This window comes from Sminthopsis crassicaudata, chromosome 5 (genome assembly GCF_048593235.1).
Source record: "Sminthopsis crassicaudata isolate SCR6 chromosome 5, ASM4859323v1, whole genome shotgun sequence".
NCBI lineage: Eukaryota > Metazoa > Chordata > Mammalia > Dasyuromorphia > Dasyuridae > Sminthopsis > Sminthopsis crassicaudata.
The window spans coordinates 86,025,269-86,046,429 of NC_133621.1; the positions used below are offsets into that span (position 1 = coordinate 86,025,269).

Here is a 21,161-nt window from a genome sequence, read left to right on the forward strand (position 1 = left end):
ATAAGAAGGAAGAATTTATTTGAGGCTACTCCAGCAAGTGACATGTGGTGCATACCCTGAGGAAATGAAAGACATTAAGTCTTGTAGTCCAGAATTGGGAAATGCCCCAATTACGTGGGTTTCCCTACTGATATGACTTTCTGCTAGGTTACTGTAAGTTTATGCTCTCAATACCTTGGTAGGAGAGTGTGACCCAGATTTGTGGTGGACTGTTATAATAATTCTTGCTTTTGCTTTATTCTTTCTTTCTTTCTTTCTTTTTTAGTAAATATTTTGTTATTATTCAGTTGTTTTCAGTCCTGTCTGACTCTTGGTGACCACATTTGAAGGTTTTTTGTTTTTTTTTTCTTGGTAAAGATACTGTAATGGTTGCCATTTCCGTCTCCAACTTATTTTATAGATGAGGAACTGAAGCAGACAGGGTTAAGTGACTTGCCCAGGATCACATAACTAGTAAGTGTCTGAGGCCAGATTTGAATTCAGGAGGATAAATCTTCCTGATTCCAGAGCCAGTACCCTATGCACCATAGCAACACCTAGGTACCCATTAACTGTTTTATCATTGAGTTAATGTTATCATTTTAGCTGATTTATTTAAAGGGAAAACACCAGTGTTGGGACTTAGTAGCTATAGTTGAGTATCAGATAGTTCCTCCATATCAGTAGGGCATTGTAGCTACCTCTGTTGTGGAACCCTCTGACCTGACAGTCTGTGAGCCAGACCAGAGATTAATCTAAAAAGGAGTTACCTAATATGTTACATTAACTTATTTTCAATTTGGATCATGAGTTTTACACTTTGTAATGTTCATCAGTTTGTAATACTTGTTTGTAGGCTCCTGTCCTATTGCTACGTGAAATGAAAGAAGAAAATTAGAGCTTAGACAATCCTAGACAAAACTGTGGAGTTCAGGATGGTCTTTTTTCTGTGTAGGACCTCCCTTCACAGGACCTGCCTTTCCTGATTATCAAAAGAAGGCAAAACCTGCAGTTTAAGAGAAAACAAAGCCATATACCAAAGCTTCAATTACATAATTTTACAAATTGATCACTAAGAAGTGAAAGTTTTGGTTTGTTTGTTTGAAAATCTAGGACAATAATTCTTTTCTGGAAATTTAATGGGAAATTCCTGGTTACTAATATGAGAGTTATGTGGGCATCACTAAAGGAGCAAAGATCAAGATTAATATACTGGAAGAAAGAATAAAATAACAAAAAAGGCATAGTGTATAATTAAAACAACTTACAAGAAATTACTGAAAATGAAAATGACCCATGGATAGAAAGACATTGGAATCATAACATTTCATGTGGAAGTTTAAAATTGATCTTTAATGTTGGCGGTAATGAGTAAATAGATTGATCTTACAAAAACAGCTAATTTTAAAATGATCTACATGGGCATTTCCTGCCCATATTTATTATTATTTACCATTTGGTGTTGATTATGTCAAGCACCTTCCAAATCTCTTCTTGGAAAAAATATCCATCTTATACAAATGAGAAGTTTCTTTGGATTCAGACTTTTTTCTTTTTTTTTAATCCTGCCCCCTATTTTCTAGCAGTTTTTACTAATTACTCTTAGGCTCAACTTTAAATTGAAGTGAATGAATATTAAAATGTATACAGATTTAATTTAGAAGGATATTGTCAAGTCCTGCAAAGAATAACTCTATCTCCTTGTCCTCTACAAGAGGTGTTGGCACCTAAGTTGCAGTTATCTTCATGGATGCCTTTACAAAGCTCATCATCAGCTTTGCTATACTAGGTGATCAGATGTCTTATGAAATGACATTCCTCATTATTTTTGGATGAATGATAAAACTAACTCTGCCAACTTCTCTATCTGCCTCTCCAAGAAGGAATCCTGAGTCATCTTACCATTTAGCTGAAATATCCTTTTCTCTTAAAGTTTTATTTATAGCCTGAATCAGAGCTGTAACTAGCACAAGGCTGTTGTTTTTGTATGTTGTTCGGTCATGTCTGATTCTTTGTGACTCCATTTGGGGTTTTTGTGACAAAAATACTGGAGTGCTTTGCAATTTTCTTTTCCAGCTCATTTTACAGATGGGGAAAGAGCTAAGTGACTTGTCCAGGGTCCACAGCTAGTGAAGCTGGATTTGAACTCAGATCTTCTGACTCCGGGCTTGGCACTCTATCCACTGTACCCACTGCTTTATTCCAGAGATAGTGTGGATAAAAAGGATAGTGTGGGCACATTTTCTCCCTTTTTCAGTCATGGCAGGTTGACTCCACAGAGGACTACAAGATTTAGAGGATTGTCTTAAAGATAAAGAATGTAGGATTTCAGCACTGAGAAGTGAGAAAAGATCCCACTCTTGTTCTAAGGCTCCCAATTTCCAAGGATGGTTATCATTGATACGCTTCTTCCTTATGTCCAGTTCCTTCCACTGCTGGGCTGGGACAACTTTGCCCAACCTAGAGTATTGGGGCATCCTTGAACTACTTATACTGGGAACGATGTTACAGGGGACAACCAGATCAGCAGTGATCCAAGTACAGGCTGACCTTGCATTGTCCTCATCCCTACACGCCCTGAATTCTCAGTCATGGCTCTGACAAGAATGTCACATAAGACTGATGTGATTGGATTTTCCAGGAGTATGTCTGCTTATTGATCACTGGGTAAATATTTAGAAAGTCTACTAAGCTAAGTTAGTGTTTATAGGGTAATCAAAAAAGGATGTGATTCTTGGGATTCTTTGCCCTTTTTTGGACATTCAGACATTGTTATTTAAAAAAAAAAAATGTAAAAGAACATCAACCCTGAAGGCAGGAGGACCTGAGTTCAAATGTGACCTCAGACACTTAACATGTCCTAGCTGTGTGACCCTGGGCAAGTCACTTAACCCCAATTGCCTCAACAACAACAATAACAAAAGTGTAAAAGGCTACCCTAAAGGACCAAAGGTTATTTTGTAATTTTTTTTGTTTCAAGGATTGTTATAGAATTCATCATTGAATGGCCAGCGTATTGGTGATAAACCTCTCTGTATTTAGTTAGACGGGAACTGTAAAAATATATCTGTCTGTCTGTCTATCTGGCTATTCTCTTGTTGAGACCATTATTTGAATCATTTCTACCCTGATAGAAACTGCCAAAATTTAAACTCTTTGTGTATAGTCTTTGAGAAGCTAGGATTACTTCCCTGCTTCAATAAGGCATCAGATTCTGTTAATACTATTAGAAAATGTACCTATGTAAAACATCTCCATTTCTTTTGGTAGATGCTAAATTACCTAGCCTTTTTATATTAACCCTATTTTGTTTTCTGAAGGATCACTATAACTGACAGGCATTTTTATTTGAATATTATGAACAAATTTCATTAATGCTTTATTCCTTTTCACCTGTTCTGGGTTTATTAAGAAGGTATTAAATTAAACAGCTCCATCAAATCTCAGCAGTTGTCACTGTGCCCCACTGAGTATCACAAACTGAAATCTTATGATTATTTGGGGGGAAGCACCGTAATTACATGACTAAGATGAAAATCCTAGCGGCCAGGAGCTACATATAGTTCTGACTCTTTCATTAAATTTCCTCTCAAAAATCCTGAAAAATATTACTTATAATGATAGTTTGTACTTACTTTGAGGCCCTTTCCTCCATGGATCTCAAAGATATGATTAGTATTAATTAGCCCCAATTCCCCTGTTTTCTTATCGGTCAAGCATTCAGATTGATCTCTTGAGTCTCTTGGAGGCTAAATCGTGAAGTAAAAAGAACATGACTGGGAGTTGGAAATCTTGGGTTCCAGTTCTCAATTCTGCTATTAACTCACCATGTGATCTTATGCAAGGTTCTAACTCTCTAAGGGATTACTTTCCTCATTTGTAATACAAAAGTGTTGGACTAAATGATTTCTAAGGTCCCCTACTGCACTCAAACTTTGTGGGCAGTAATTGGCAACTTCAATAAAAATGATTACTTCTCGTTTATACCTATAAATGGTTCTTTTAGTTGAAAACAAAAGATATCACAATGTACTTAATTCACAACTTCTTGAATATGTAATACATGTTTAAAGAGGAAAATGGCAGAATAGATAGTCAGTCTCCAATTTGGAACAAATTGGGTTCATGTTACACCTTCCAAACATACTGGCTGTAATAAATAACTGAGAAAATCACTTAACTTTTTGTTGTCTTTAGGTACTTGGTGATCTGCATTGTCTGAGGATGAGTTAAAAAGAAAGTATATTCAACAACTCTGCTAGACACCATGTTTATTATTGCTATGGCTAAACAGAACACATTTTATTTTGCCTTATTTTTTGTTTTTACATCACTTTCATTTCCATATATATCCCTCATATATATCCATTGTAACATCTGTTGTAACAAATGAAAAAAGTAGTTTAGAAAAAACAACTATAAATCAATCACATCTGACAATATAAGTAATATTTCCACTTATCTTTTTCCAAGTCTGCAAAGAAAGGATGAAAGTAATTTTATCAATTCTTCCCCTGGGTAAAGTTTAGCCTTTATCCAGGGTTTGGTTACACTTTTTTTTTTTTTGGTTCTGTTTTCATAGTTATAATAATTGTTTAAGCTATTTTCCTAGTTCTGCTGTCCTCACTCCTCTTTTCATCTGCTTCTCTGGGGGCAGCTAGGTGGCACAGTGGATAGAGCACCAGCCTTGAATTCCGGAGGAGCAGAGTTCTAATTTGAACTCTCTCAGACACTTAACACTTCCTAGCTGTATGACCCTGGGCAAGTCACTTAACCCCAGCCTCAAAAAAAAGAAAGAAAAAGAAAAAAGGGCCTTGAAGGCCTCTTATTCATCTGCTTCTCTGAATTTTTCAGATTCATTATTTCTTAGAGCAAAGTAATATTCCATTGTATTCATGTATCTCAATTTGTTGACTTATTTTCTAATTGATAGCCATCTATTTTGCTTACCATTCTTTATTATTCCAAAAAAGTGATACTATAAATAATTTCATATAGATTCTTCTGCCTTTCTTCTCCTTGAGACATATACCAGAATGAAATCCCTTGGTCAAAGGGACATTTAACTCATTTATTGGCATAATAACAAATTGTTTTCCAGAGTGGAAATTTACAGGTTACCTGCCAAAAGTGTGTTTTTTCCATAGCCCCTCCAATAATTCCCTCTTTGGTTATTTTTGTTCATTTTTTAGGAATGATTTACAACCTCTGAGTCATTTAGATTTGTATTTCTCTAATTTTGAGGGAGTTGAGAGGGTCTCTTGTATTGTGGCTAATAGTTTGTAACATCTCTTTTGAGTTTTTTGACCACCAGTACATTTGGGGGAATGGTTTAAGCAAAGTGCTTAATGAGTTGCCTTTCCCATACATTTTCTAAATAAATTAAACTTAGCGTGTCTATGGCACAGTTGTTTTAGATTTTTTAAAAATAAGAATGTCTAGCAGGTTATCACACTGCTCACATCTGCATTCTCTTCACCATTCACACTTAAACTTCTCCTGTTAGCCCTCATCATGATTCATCTACCATCACCAAGGGGCATCTCCCTATATTCCAACCAAATCACATTAATCTCCTGGAATGTTCTCCTCTCCAAATTTCACCTTCCCCTTTGTTCATCAGCCTGCTTCTTTTATAAAGTCTTCTCTGATAATGTGACTTACACAAATATCCCTTCTTTTAACTGCTAGAGTATTTGTTGTGTATAACATGTTCATTTAGTCTTTAACAACATATTTAACAATAAGCTAGAAGGTTTGTGCAGGAGTCAGGAAGATCAGAGTTTATATTTGGCCTCAGTTCCTAGCTGTGAGATCTTGGATAAGTCATTTAATCTTCATTTTCCACTAAAGAAGGAAATGGCAAACTACTTCAGTGTCTTTGCCAAGAAAATCCCATGGGCAGTGTAGGCATGCTGTGCTCTTCATTAAGAATCTGACAGGACTAAACAACATGGACATAAGGTAGGTGAGGTACTTTACTCTAATTTGGCATATTATTTTCAAATGAGGGTCACACACTAGTTCCTCAAAGACTTATTTTGTTTGGTCATTTGACTTTTCAAAAGATTATAAGCTTCTTGAGGGCATTTTTTTTTCTTCTATTTTTAAAATCCCCATAGTGCATAGCACTCCCATGAGCCTTTATCAAACCCTTACTATGTGGCAGTCAGTGCTTGCAAAATAGTATAATTTGCAGCCACATGAATAACTAATAACTCAAGAAATTGTTATTCAGGTCACCCAAACACATTTTACTTAGCTCACTTTTTATTCGTTTGGTGGGGGGAGTTATAATTTTTAATGCAAAATTAAAAAGATTTCTTTGGCTACAGACCAGATCATTAACAACCAATAGTCAATAAATATTAAGGCTGCTATATAACTCAGGCACAGTGCTAAGTGCTAGGGCACAGTGCTAAGTGCTAGGAATATAAAGGTTTGAAATCGTTCATACCCTTAAGAAGCTAACAATCTAATAGAAGACAACATTAAAAATATCCTATAGGTGGGGTGGGAAATGATCTGGAGAACTGTATTTGAGTCAATTTCTAGGGATAATGGAAGCCAGAATATCATCTGAGTGGGAAATGGCGAGTTGAATTCTAGTTATTGACAAATCAGGATCAGAAGAAAGGGGGTAAATTCTTTTTAGTCTTATGTTTTAGCCTTGATAAAGGCTTGTTGACAGTACTATACACTATGGGAATGAACTCATGCTACAATGGAAGAGCATTAGACTTGCAATCAAGAGAAACTGAGGTTCAAACCTAGTTTCTAGTACTTGCAAATCACGAGATGTGGACAATCATAAACAACCTCCCTCATCGGTAGAATGGGTATTTTGACCACCTGTAAATGCTGTGTGACAGGGTTGTTGCATCACATGATATAAAGTACATAGAGAAGTTTTCTGGGTATTTTTATTATCAATATCCATGTTAGGGAAAGGATCTGAATTTACATATTTCCATGAACTTTGCTTTACAATGAGCAATGTATATATAATACATACTCATAAAGTAATAAGATGGATTTCTTTAAGTTATATGAAAATATGGTATTATTTTACAGTCATGTGGCATGTTTATAGAATATGTAAAATCAACTTAGATTATAACAGAATATAGGAAAAAGTAAAACTCCCCCCCCCTTTTAATAGTATTTTATTTTTTCAAATATATGCAAAGGTAGCTTTCAACATTCATCTTTACAAATCCTTGTGTTCTAATTCTCCCCAGCCTCTTCCAAAGACAACAAATAATCCAACACAGATTAAACATGCAATTCTTCTAAACATAGGAACAAGTAAATATTAACATGTTATTTATCCTATATTATGGTTTTGGCAAATAAAAATAGCATTTATATATCACTTTAAGGTTTACAAAGTACAAACATTATCTGATTTGATCCTTACGATAATACCAAGAAGGAGGTGCTATCGTTATCTCCATTTTATAAATGAGGAAACTGGGGCAAACAGGATTCTTAAGTGACTTCTCCAGGGTCACATTACTAGTGATTGTCTCTAGCTAAATTTGAACTCAGATCTTCCTGACACCAGATTCAGCACTCTGTTCCACTTTGTTCCACTTTTTCACACTTGTTCCACATTGTTTAGTATGTGAAAGGGATTTTACTTCAGTACTTCAGGCATCCATGATTTCATTGATTCATGGCATACTGCCTCCCCAATAGAGAGCTAAAAACCCTAGAAGCCTTAATTTGTCTTTGTGAATGACCATGGCTGAAAAAAATGTCAACATCCAACAAATGTTTTTTCTAGTACTAAGTTACCCTTAAATTAGATTAGGTCTATGTGATGGCATAACCTTTGACATTTTCCCACTTGTCTCCAAGCATGGTCTCCTTTCCCCAGCATCACTCTTTATTTCTTTCTCTTGCTTAGAAAACTTTAATCACATCAATACTCCAAGTCTCTGAAAAGGGTACATTAATGGATGAACTTCATTGAACCACTCATCTGTCCCAGTGGACAGCTTCCTTCCCTGGTCATCTATATCCTATATGTGTTATCTTCCCTGTTTAGAATTTGGGCTCCTTGAGAACAAGGATTGCTCAGTTTGGGTATTTTTATCCCCAGCACTTAACACGCACTTAATAAATGCTTTTAATTAATTGATTGGTTCATTCAATACAAGTTATTTCCATATCATAATGAAGAATTAGAGTCAGATTTATGGTATTGCATATATGTGAAATATTTCAAAGTTATATTTATATTCTTTCACTAAAATAAAATAATTGTAGTGTTAGCTTTTAATATGAATTCTCCATTTTTCCCTAGAATATCTCTTAACCTTTTCAATTTAATAAAACATCTCATCCACTGAGTTCTAATTGATAGAAATAAATTGTTAATACTAATACATTTTTATATGGTACATGTACTTACTTTAAAACGATTGGGAAATAACCCTTCTAGTATATGACACCTCACCTAAAAGATCCTTTAATCTATCCAACTATTTTACTGATCATAAAGCAATAAATGCAGAATTTGACAATTCTCCCTCTTGTCATAAGCTAACTAATTATTGAAAATTAAATAAATCCCAGTAGAGGATGAATCATTAAATATATAGTAAATAATGAGGTTAATTAATTTAACCCTTTCTAATTAGGGAACTAATTAAATCAGAAAATTAAAACTGAAAAAAAAAAGATTGAAATCAGTATAAATTAGAGCACTTAGGTATACCTAAAGTCTATTCTAGCTTTATCTACTTTAGTTAGACAACTAACTACAAAAGCATAATCAATGGAGTGTTCTCAAGCAAGTTAGAGTGAAAATAAAAATACTTTTTTATATTTATTTTATATTTTGACTGTTTTCTTGATCCCATTATAAATTAAAATGATTATAAAAAGTAATTTAAAATTTATTTTTTCTTAATCTTAATAATTATTAATATGACTTATTACAGTTACAAGCTTAACTGACTTACTACATTATTTGATAGTTGGCTAATATGAAAACAATATTTTTTTTTTTCACAAATGGCTTTTGTTAAAGACATTCTGGTAATTTTTTTTAATTAAAACTTTTTATTATGAGCCTAATCATTAACCAACATAAGTATTTAATACCTAAAAACTCAATAGTGTATTTGTAAATTCTTAAAACAGTTTATTTTTAAAAAGGCAAATATATTAAATTTGTCATGGTTGTAACAAAACTACTCTATTTGTGTCTCCTGCATTTTTTTCTTCTAAAATGTTTTATTAATGCTTCTCTCTCCCTTCACTTATCCACTAATCTATTTTCTCATCTTTTTTCCTCTCTCCTCAAGTCATCCCTTAAAACAAATATATAGAGTATAACAACAGCAACAACAAAAAATCATCATATTGGTCATTTCAAAGAATCCATACCTCATTCTAACTCTCAGAACCACTACTTCTCTGTCAAGAGATGAGACATATTATTTCATCATCATAGTTTGAAGTCACTATTATTTGCTGTTTTGGTCAGAGTTCTGAGGTCTTTCAAAGTCATTTCCCTTCATATTATTATTATGACTGCATAAATCATTCTTCTGAGTCTGCTCATATTACTTGCCTCAATTTGAACAAGTTTTTTCATGTTTCTCTGAATCTATCATTTTTGTCATTTCTTATGCAATAATATTCAATTACAATTTGTTCAGTAATTCACTAATTTCTAGTCACTTGCAAAGCTTTTCTCATTTTGCCTTTTTTGCAACTAAGCTGTAATATTAGGGTTTTTTTGGAGGTTAATTTTTAGAAATGTTTTGTAAGAAATTTAGATATAATAAGCAGATGTGAAATTTTATTTCTCTGAAATAAAACTATAGGATTCAAGCAGAATAAATTCTCTGTGAGGGAAGAGAGTATTTTCTTTTCTTTTCTTTTCTTTTCTTTTTCTTCTTTGTATCCTATACCGCAAGAAATGCAGAATGATGGCGAAATGAGAAAAGTATTTAGTATCACAAGAAAGAAGGGCACATCGTTGTAATGGTCAGCATTAGGATTCCATAGGAAAATAAATTGCAAAATAGATCTGAACAGTTAGAGAGATGATTCTAGGGTTCAAATGATTTTTCACTGCTTTCATTCTGGTAATGCAACTGGGATGTGTGTAAATGTGTCTGTATGTGGAGCTGCATGAAGATAATCCAGAGTAGGGACATGATTTTGAAATTTAGAAAATTGGGGAACTGATTGGAAGAGGAAAGAAGGCAGGGTTTTCAAAATAGAGGTTTTAAGGAAGAACTCACCAATGGAAGATGGTGTGTGTGGGGAATGAGAGGGTATTCTTTCCAGGGATATACCAAGGTTAAACAGACCATAGTCATGACAAGATATTTTAGGGTAAGGGGATCTCAGGTGCTAAGTAAAGTTCCAGGATGAGGCAGTAGAAGAGATGTGGTTTTGAAGTGCACAGTTAGGAACAGGACCAAAGAGGAGCCTACTCTTATATACTTTGATCCATCAAAAACAGGGAGCTTGAGCAAGGGTAACAGCCAGAATTCTAAGTCATCGGCAAACAGTTAAAGGAATTTTTTTTTTCAAAATGTTAATATCTAATTCACTGACAATAATGAATAGAAATAACAGATGCTTCCATGTTCACATTCATTACTCTACAAATGTTTTTGGCAAGCAGTACAGCTCACAGTGACTTCCTTCTTAACCCTTTGAGAGGCCAACTGTAAAGCTCTGAAGTATGATATATACCACATCTGTGGTTTTCTGAAGGAAAAGTTTTTAGCTTAAGAATTTGGATTTTATATCTTTCTTAGTGAGAGAATATCAAAATGGAATTCTCTGTCTATAGATCTTCACTCATCAGGGCATTTCACCTGAAACAATCTACTTTTAAAAGCAATGTTTTCATAGTACTGTGCCATTAAAGGAACATACTTCATAGTGTGTGGAGTGTGGTAATAGAATGCCTTTTTTCCCCTGTTGGTTCAGTAGGAATGTAGCTTCCAGCATTCCGATGACACTGCCCAAGAAGCTGATGTGTTGGGTTTCACAAGGTAAGATAATCTATAAACAAAAGCACTTTTTCCCCCACAGGCAAAACATGGATAGTATAGGGTGAAAACTCTACAAAACAACAAAAAATTGGTGAAAAAAGTGGATTTGGAGGTGGAAGGGCTTAGGTTCAAATGCTGCTTTAAATACTATGTGACACTTAGCAACTTGATACTTGAATTGTTTTGCAGCTCATTTTTCTTATTAGTAAAATGAGGTTGTTTTACTCAATGGTCTCTAAAATCCTTTTAAGGTCTAAACTTATTCTGTGATAAAATTATGAAACCAAATCAGCAAATACTGATTGGTTAAAAGTGAAAGTGAACCTTCCTTTATCCTACATGTGTCTCTATTTTTGTGTTATTCTCCTCCCTGGTTCCTTATTTCCTTTCTACCTATTCATTTTTCAAATTCTACTTCCACTAGCTTTCTTTACTGAAGTTATCTTTACTTAACTTCATTTATAACATACTTCACATTTTAGCATTTAATTATTGAACATTTAATCATGTTTTATGTTGTTTGTGTGGCAAAATTTCCCATCTTACTTTGTAAGTTCCTTAAGGCAAGACATATATTCTATTTGTTTTCTGTTTCTTAGTATACTTAATCACAGCTCTGGTTTCCATATGTGTTCAACAAATGCTTCTTGATTGTTGAAATATATTAGGAGCTTGCTATTTTAAAATTCTATTATGATACTTTTGTAAAGCAAATGATTTCCCTAGAATTTCAAAGTCTAGATTTTGATATATTAAATTGCAATGCATATTTATATTTAGTCATTTTAAAAATTGCTTTTTATTGTGCTAGGTGCTATAGAAAATATGATGATATACTTATATTGAAGTTCAAAAGGGAGACTGGGGTCACAGACCGGTATCTCAAGGTATCTCAAAAGAATTTGCAGGCTTGAACCTTCTCCAAGTCAAGCAGCAAAGTTTATTGTAATTGTAATGCCAATTGAAGTGGGCTAAGTTCCAAAGATTTTAGCAAAGAACCAGAAGCAAGAAGACAAATTTATAGGAAAAGACAGAGATCTGCTTCTTCATGACACTAATATTAGTTTAATTTTATATAGCCCAGAGGTAGAACTGAGGAGTGGTCTATTCACTATTGTCTCAGGAACTTGGTTTTTACTGATCAGATTATCTATCTGACTGTTAGCAATATTTGTAGGACTACCCTAATGCCAGAAAACTTTAGAATCATTGACAGACAGATTGTTAGAACAACAGCACTGAGGTCAGGGGTCCACAGGATTACTGCTGTATTTCCCCTAGAAGCTGTCCCCTGTCACATAAATATGAAAGAAAGCTTGGTGCTTGGAGCACCAAGTCTGGAGTCAGGAAGTCTTGAGTTCAAATCTAACCGCAGATGTTAAGTGACCTTGAGAAAGTCACTTAATCCACTTTATCTCAATTCCTCTATTATAAAATAAGCTGTAGAAGGAAATGGCAAAACACTCCAGTATATTTGCCAAAAAAATCCCAAATGGGGTCACAGAGTCAGACATAGAAATATGTGTAGACACACAGAAGTAGTGTATGATACTTGAAGATGACTATTAATTTAATTTGTTGTTGTTGTCGTAATAACTGTTGCAAAGACTAATAAGTAACCAGAATTTTTTTTTTAATTCAAAAAGAATGTTCTTTGGGTTCATCGTTCTAGTTATTTATCAAACTTAACTCTACTTGTGATTTTTCCTCCATATTGGCCCAATTTTTTTTCATGAACAGAGCTACTTCACCACAGGTCCCTATATGCCAAACTAGTGTCTCCTCAGCTCTGGCTTTCCAGTTTTTCCACAGTTCTCATTTGACATTATTTTTTAGGAGTTACCTTCTATCTGCAATGAGTCATGATTTTACTAAGTGATCTTAATACATAATAGTATCGAAGTATCCTATTGTTATTCACTCCTGAGGTCAGCTCAGAGCAGTTATGTTAGAATAACTCAAGCATTCATTAAATAACAAGTGTTTATATACCAAGGAGCTGGAATTAATAAAAAGATAAAAATTGCTACAAAGCTACTAAATTAATAGCTGTATTCTAGGCTCTTATATTCCCATTAAGTATCTTTAAGGGCAAAAGGGATCAGTTACTCAAGATTCTGAATCTGAAAATAACTATGCAGTTCAAGATTTAATTGAAAAGCAAACAGAAAATGGAATTAAGGAGATAGTATTTTGGAAAGGTGTTGTGGTACTAATGTGGTAGATATGACATGTGGCACTAATGTAGCTTATTCGTTTTGACCAAAGGGAAGTTTTTCTGATTCTCTTGGTTGGTAGTGTCCTCCTACAAAACCTTGTTGTGTTTATATCATATCTTGTACTGGCTGATAATATTAGTTTAAGTCTATATCTGCAAGGAAAGTAAATCAATGAGGCAGCTGGTGTGAGATGTTGAAAAACCCCCTCATACTTAAAATTCATAATTTAGGGAGTTTATTTTTGGTTATTCAAATAATAGCCTCAAATTTCCATTTCTTTTCCCCTTTGCTTTAGTAAAAGCAAAACAAAACAAAACAAAACAAAACCTTCCTGGTTCCTAAGTTCTCACTGACTTTCTCAGCAAGCTTAAGTAAGTTAATTACTTGACCTGAAACTCATGTTGTAGATTAGAAAATTGAGGGGAGGAACAGGGAGACAATATTGATTTACAGCATCTAATGAATTAAAAAGGGGGAAAGGGGAAAAGAGCAAGCATTTATTAAACTCCTACTAAATGTCAGCTCTCAATATAAGTGCTTTATAGATATTATTTCATTTGAACTGATTCAGAAAATTGGAAAGTCGCTCATACCATGCTGATTTGTATTCTACTAAATCACCAGGCCTAGACAATCAGTTGATGAAACCTGATCACTTTAAAGTTTAAGGTAGCATAACAAATTTGTGACAAAATCTTAAGAAATACAAAATACTTAATCTAGAGTACAGTTGTTCATACTATATAAGATATACTGTAATTAAACAGCTGTGTGCTACTTTATGTATAGAGAATAATAACCACCTATTTGGGGTTCTCAAAATATAGCCATTTTATTTTAAAAATTCTCTGTGGAGCCAATTTTGATAAGCTTCATTGCTTAATTTTTAAAAATAGAATTCTATTTCCAATCCTGTTTTTTGTTTTTGTTTTTTCCGATGCTTTTAGGCAGGGTTATTCTTCATGACTTCAGGATGTCAGTTTTGTGGACTTTATTTTTCCTACTTGCCTAGCACATCTACTCTCTGAATGAAATTAGATTTTGTCTCAAGATTTTTATTTATCATAACTGGCCAAGAGGAACAGTCTTGGTCATGATTGACACACTCTTAATGAACATTTTCTTTGCTTGAAACTGGTTTGACTCTGGTCCTTTGTGGTGATGGCTCCCTATGATTTAAACGTGTGCAGCACACTGACCTTGCATAGTTAGCATCTGATATTTTACAAAGTCTGACAGGTTGATGGGATTTTAAATATCAGATGGACACCTTAGTCCTACAATTTACCTTATTGAATAAATATTGAAAGTCAAAGTGGAGGTAGCCTATTTCTGCGATAGAAAAAGCTACAAGGATTCTTCCTTTTAAAAATCCAATCAAATACTTGTTTGAGTTGTATCTTTAAGTCTTTCAGTTGAAAATCTTATAGATCTAGGCTGTGCCCAACCAAGCAAAACAGAAACCTGAGCAATTATCTTTTTAAAAAAGAATTTGCCGCCTTTTGATTTTTTTCTACTACTAATCATTTTCCCTTGTTGTGCCTCCCAAAACCTACCTTTGTTTTAAAAAAATGTTTATATGCATTTATATCTCTTCCATTGCTCTTTTGTGTGTTTAACATACAAAGAAACCCCTAATGAAAATTAAAACTCTTATAATAAACATGCATAATCCAACAAAACAAATTTCCCCACTAGCAAACCTAAAAGTAAATGTCTCTCATCATTTCTCCATCAGGGAAAGTAAGTGATGTATTCCTCAAATTCAGTTCACTGAACTCATGGTTTAGGATTGCTTTGTTCTGAAGTCTTTCAAAGTAGTTTTTCTCTATATAAACTATTCTTCTGTTCACTTAGCTCTATATCAGTGCAGAGAAGTCTTCTCAAGTTCCTCTTAATTATTTAGCTATTTCCTATGGCATTTATTCTATTACACTAATAAACCAATTTTTAAAAGTCATTCCTTAATTGGAGGATAGTTCTTTAGTTTCCCATTTTTGGCTTTTGTAGAAAGAATTGTATTTTTTAACATATATGTCCCTTTCTTGTAAAAACCTAATAGTATAGCTGAATATCTTTTGGGGAATAATTTCCAGATTGTTTCCCAAGTGGCTGGACCAATAATTCATATGCATAAATAATCCATCAGTGGGTCTGATTTTCCACTGCAAGTCAGTCAATAAGCATTTACTAAACACTTACTATGTGCAAGGTACAATGCTAAGCCTAGTTCTCCAAGTTAACATTTTCTGCTTTTGTCATCTTTGCCAGTCTGATGTATGAAGTGCTCCAGAACCTTAATAGTTAAGAACAATTTATGTTCTTGTTTAGGCATGTCTGACTTTTCCTAACCTCATTTGGGGTTTTCTAGGCAGACAGTAGAGCAGTTTGGCATTCTTTTCTCCAGCTCATTATAAATGAGGAAACTGAGGCAAAAAGCAGGGTCACTGTTAGTGTCTGAGATCAAATTAAAACTCAGGAAGATGAGGCTTTCTGACTCCTGATTAGGGTGCCATTTAGCTACCCTCACAGCCACAGCAATCCTGACAATATGAAATACTTTATATCTAAACTCCCATTCTTTTACCAAGATAGTCTTTAGGAGCCAAATTGACCACTGCTTTTAATCTGAATATATAGATATCCTTTGTGTCATTTTGTGTTACATTATACATATATGTAAATATACATACACACTTATGTATATTTTGTCTTTTTTTTCCTTTTATATTAGCTCATGTTTTTTCCATGCTTTTTTGTACTTTATGATTTGTTATTTCTTATGGTGCTATTATATTTTATCATGTTCATTTGCCATTTGTTCAGCTATTCCCCAATCAGGACTGGGGTAATCAAGTTTATTTCCAATTTCTTTGCTATCACAAAAGGTATTGCTTTAGACATTTTGGTATATGCAACATGTTTTTGCCAGCTATTATCTGAGAAGCAGCATGGCATGCCAGATAGAGTGCCAGCCCTGGAATCAGAACCTGAATTCAATATTTACTATCATCACCTACTGGCTATGACTGTGAGCAAGTCATTCAACTCTGTATGTTGTAGACAGTTCTCAAAGGCAGGACTTAGCATGGGGTTTCTGAATTTATTTGTAAAACACATGACTATATTTTGATATAATTGGCTTCCTTTGTAAATCTCTGTATTTTAAGCATTTAAAAATATTATTCTGAGAAGGGACCCATAAATTTCAATAGGTTGACAAAGGGGTTCATGATACAAAAAAAAAAAAAAAAAAAAAGGAAAAAAAAAAGTTGAATCTATGATTTGCAGCTCTGCATTGATAAGGAGAATGCTTCATGGTTCCTTTCTCCAATGAAGGAAGAGGGCGACATCCCAGAAAGTAGCAATAAAAGGGCACATGAATCACATTAGAGACCTAATATTTGACATTTTCTTTACTACTTATGTAAAACATTGTGATTATGTAAACATCTTTGGGCAATATTTTGCTTAATTATGACTATACAAAGCTAGCAAAAGAGCCAAATTGTAGGTCAGACCTTGGTTCTGACCAAGAACTTTAAAAGTTCTTTCTTTTTAAACATACTAAGCTAGGTTTTAAGGCCTCAGTAATTCTCTAAAACTATCAATTTATAAGGAGTTCCTGTGGATTTCTATCTTTACCCCACACACCCCATTACTTATATTGTAGTTACCTGAAGCAAGATATAATACCCTTTTCCATTATTACGAAAAATTGTTAAACTAGTATTTGAAGCGGTTATAATAAATTATTTTAACTAAATTTAGCTTATTTAAATTGACATTTTACAAATGTAAAGGTTAATTTTAATTTACTTGGATTTTAGTTTTCATACACTTTAAAATTAGCTAATAAGTAAAAATTGTGTGAATAAAAGGAATGGGCAGATCTGTCTAGCTGATCCTGAAGTAAATCATCTACATTTGCTTAAATTTTTGGAACTAGTGTACACATTATTTCCTCCCTGTATTGGAGAGGAATTATAGTAATGACAGCTAATTTTTAAAAAGGATGAAGGAATGAATTTAGGTGCCTCAGAGTAATTTAAAATAACCCTTGATTAAAAGATTTCAATTATTTTTTCTTGCCCTCACCATACACACATGCCTCAAATTAGTTTTCTGTTTGTTACATGGAAAGGACTTCTAGAAAGAATAGTTCGTATTTGATAAAATTCAGTGAGTCAGAAGGAAAAATCTCTGTGGAAAAATAAATTTGATAGCTCAAACATCTCAATATACTCCTTTTAAGAAATCACTATAGTACTTCTGGTTAGAATGCAAATAAGATGAAGTGCAGGTGTAGAATTATAGGTGTATTATTATACAACCTTCGTTTTTTTCAGAACATTTGTCACAAAGGATTTGAGACTAGGTTATTAGTTCCACAAGGCGAAAATTTATTACACTTACAAGTTAGAGAAAAAAAAATAGTCCTTGCTCATAAGAAATTATGTTCTACGAGCTCATGTTCCCCAGTTATTTAAACTGCAACTAAAAAAAGATGGAGATTTAAGCATACAAAGCTATCCCGAATGGTGTGGGTAGGTCCCTTCCCCGCGTCGGGCGCCTAGCGGGAGAGCTTTCTTTACAACAGCAGCTGCAGACTTCATGTACACATCACAATCCGTCCGTGCCACCTCAAGTTCTGACTTTTCTACGTTGCTGCTCCTTTTTTGGGTCACCTAGATTTCATGAGTCAGTAAATAGGCGTCACGGCCAGAACTGGAAATGCAGGAAGTAAAGAAGGGGAGCCGCTGAGCTCTGTATGAAGGGGGAGTTGTGGATAGTATTAAGAAGCGGGGTCCGGGCGGAGCGGGGTCCGGGCGGGCGAGGGGGAGCCCACCACAAGAACCCACGGGCCAGGGAACAATTCGGCCCTTAGGATTCTTGGTCCTTAATCCAAAACCTCTTGTTTCCCAAATTACCCACCACGGACTCTGTGAATAAGCAGTGAGCGAAGAGCAGCGGCTAGGGACTGGCAATAAGCTGGGCCCGAGGAACCGCGGCTCCGCTCCCCTCCCCTTCCCGCGCAGTGGTCGCCGGGTCAGCAATGGTGGCCAGCGGCTCAACCCCCACCTCGGGCCCTAGAGCTGCACATGAGCAGCAATCCAGACCCCAGGGGGCGCATTCGGGTTGGGGTTCGGTTCCCCGGCGGATAGCCGGGGCGCCCGTCCCGGTCACTTCCTGCGGGAAAGAGGCGGGACAACTGTTGCTCCTCGTGGGATCCCCGATTAGAAGGGAGACGAGTCCCTCAAGGTCACACACACGTGTGTCCCACCTCTCCCCGCTCCGACTCCACTCGGGCCTTCGCCGGTTTGGGCCGCTTCTCGTTTACGCGGGAGTGTGGCGTGGCGGAGTTTTGAACTTGTACGAACCCCACTTTCCTAATCATTCCTTGCGGGTCTAGGCGGCTGGGGAGCTCCGGTTAGCGATCAGGGATGGCCAGAAGCGCACGGATGTTCTAAGTCCTGGCTCGAGAACCCAACCCAATGGGCCGAGGTCCCGGGCCCCAAATGCTACCTAACCTTCCCCTACAGTTCCACTTCCACTTCTATTTCCACCTCCACCTCCACCTCCACCCCAGCCTGGGCTTGACAGCGGGGTTGGTCCTGACCCCCGCGGGCCCCCGCCGGCGCTCCGCCCCTTCCGCCCCGCGCCTGCGCTGCCCAGGGTGAGTGTGTGAGGGAACGTGTGTTGATGGGAGGGGCTGCCCTACCCCCTTTCCCCGGGATCTGCTCACTCTTGCCCCAACGTGGGGGTGGTGAGGCTACTCGAGCCCTAGGGTCCCGCCGGTGAGAGGGCTGGCCCCGGGGCCGCTGGTTTTCTTTTAGAAGCCGGGTAGGCGATGAAACCGCCTCCGCGCCCCTCGCCCCAGGGAGGAGGCGGTGGGAGCTGCCGGTCCCGCTTCCCTTTCCCTTGTCCCCCTTACTCTCCTAAGGGGAATGGTGTGCCCCGCAGGGCGCGCGCTGCTCCCGCGCTTTGGCCGTTCTGAGAGGGAGGGGGGAAAAGAGGAGGAGGAGGAGGAGGAGGGAGGGAGGAGGGGGGAACCGGACCCCGATTCGTAAAGACTCCGCCGGGACCGGACTATCCGGGCCGTATAAGCCGGGGGCGAAGTCGGGGTGCGCGCGGGCCGAAGTGGGCCTCGCTGGGGGGGTGGGGGGGTGGGTGGGGTTGGGGTGGGTGCCATCGTTGATTCTTCCGGATCCAGGGAAGCCAGTCGAGCCGCCGGGATCATGTCGGACGAGGAGTTGAAAGTTCCCGAGGAAATGTTCAAAGAGGTCAAATTTTACGCGGTGGGAGACATCGATCCCAAGGTACCGCATCCGCTTACTCTGCCCGGCTCCTCTTCCGTTACCTCCTCCACTCCCCCCTCCCACCCGCGACCCACTCCGGGTGGATGTGTACCCTCCTTAACACCTTCCACCCCATCTCGCTCTCCCCCTCCCCCCGTCCTCCTCCCCCTAGTCTGCGGCCGTACCATTGTCGAGGTGGTCTCGCGCCGGCCTGCCCGGGCTGGGGAAAAGGAGGCTGGTCTCGCGCCGGCCTCGCGCCGGCGCAAGGGGCCCCTGGGTGGTTGAAGGAGGAGGGTGAGCGTGAGGGCCGGGCTCGCGCCTGCTCCGCGCTCGCCGGCGGCCGGGCGGGGGGGAGCGGGCTGCGGGCGAGGCGAGGAGCTCTCGCCGCCGGCTCGGGGGCTCGGAGGAGGAGGAGGCGCTGTAGGAGGAGGAGGAGGAGGAGGGGAGCGGACGGGGTCACGCTGGCGCCGTGGACTGCCCAACTCGGGGAAGGGAACGGGAGCGTTTGGGGGCGAGCCGGCTTTCCCTGACTGGTGGAGGCGGCGGCGGCGGCATCTGCGCAGCAGCCGCCTCGGGCCCGGGGGCTGCTTAGCAGGGCTTCCGCGCCTCTTGGAGCGGGCAAGGGAACTCGGGCCTAGTTGTCCCTGGCTGCCGCCTGACGTCGCGTTTTGACGGGGGAACCCGGCGCTTTGCTCAGTAGTGAGTAGCTCTCCTGTGTCCGTGCTATCCGCCTGGGACAGCCGAGTGGGGACGTCCGGGGTGCTCGATCCGTGGCCGTGCGGCTCGTGGGGCTGCTCCGGACGCTTCGGCGGCGGGACGGGACTAGGGAGGGAGGAACGGACGTGGGGGACCAGCCTAGAGATGTCGAGCGGTTTGGGCACAATCTACAAGTGGGATCGGGTTTGCTCAAGGCCGGGGGTGGACTCTAGGGTAAGGGTCCTTACCTCGAGGGTCAGGAAGTGGTTAATCTTTTTTTTTTTTTTTTTTTTTTTTTGAAAGAACGTTTTGATAACTATTTCTGTCTTTGATCTCTGGTAACCCTGTGTATTTTATGTATCTAAAAATCGTGGCTTCCGATTTTTACCCAAAGGGGGTCCATTACAAAGAAAGGTTAAGGACCCCTTCTCTGGGCACTCCTGTCTGTTTGGTCAGTTATCTTTTATCCACTCCTGCAGCGTTAGAGACCCTGTGTTAAGGAAGGTCTACAAAGAAAGGGAGCCCACCAGCTCATGTCAAGTGTGTAGGTGCCTTTATAAAGATAGGATGTGTCTAGAAATACACACAAGTCCCTTTAGCCATGTTTTGCTAGTTAAAATGATTTGGAAGGCTCATGCTTAAAAACAATGAACCAGATTTTACAGAAAACTAATGGGTATCAAATAGTAAAAAGAAATAAGCTAGTTTCACTGAATTTTAATATCAAAGGTTCCACTACAAACGTGTTTTCTAAAAATAAATCTTATGGTCCTGTCAAGAATTTTTAGGAAAATACTAAAAAATTTTATATTTTGTCTTCTACAGCTGCATTAGGAGATATGGGAATTTTATTGTTTACATACAAAACGTGAATTGTTATCCAGTTTTCTAAATAATATATTCTCATTCTTAAAACAATTGTGGTGAGACTACCAGAT

At 37.8% G+C, this 21,161-nt stretch overlaps 1 protein-coding gene and 1 long non-coding RNA gene across 3 annotated transcripts in view; one reads left to right on the forward strand and one right to left on the reverse strand.

Annotated features, from left to right (window-relative positions):
* Positions 1-17,610: 17,610 nt before the first annotated feature.
* On the reverse strand, positions 17,611-20,113 carry LOC141542755 (uncharacterized). Its single transcript, XR_012482248.1, has 2 exons — positions 19,713-20,113; positions 17,611-17,956 (listed from the first exon to the last, which is right to left on the reverse strand). It is a non-coding gene; the product is annotated as an uncharacterized LOC141542755 (long non-coding RNA).
* Positions 18,931-21,161, forward strand: part of PAXIP1 (PAX interacting protein 1) — an 80,153-nt gene continuing 77,922 nt past the window's right edge. The window contains exons 1-2 of one of the 2 annotated variants that reach the window (XM_074267338.1): positions 18,931-19,072; positions 19,443-19,548. In XM_074267338.1, the coding sequence (XP_074123439.1) occupies positions 19,468-19,548 (81 nt within the window). In that variant the 5' untranslated portion in view covers positions 18,931-19,072; positions 19,443-19,467. Of the gene's footprint in view, positions 19,073-19,413; positions 19,549-21,161 lie in introns of those variants that run through there. The other variant, XM_074267339.1, reaches the window with a different exon arrangement.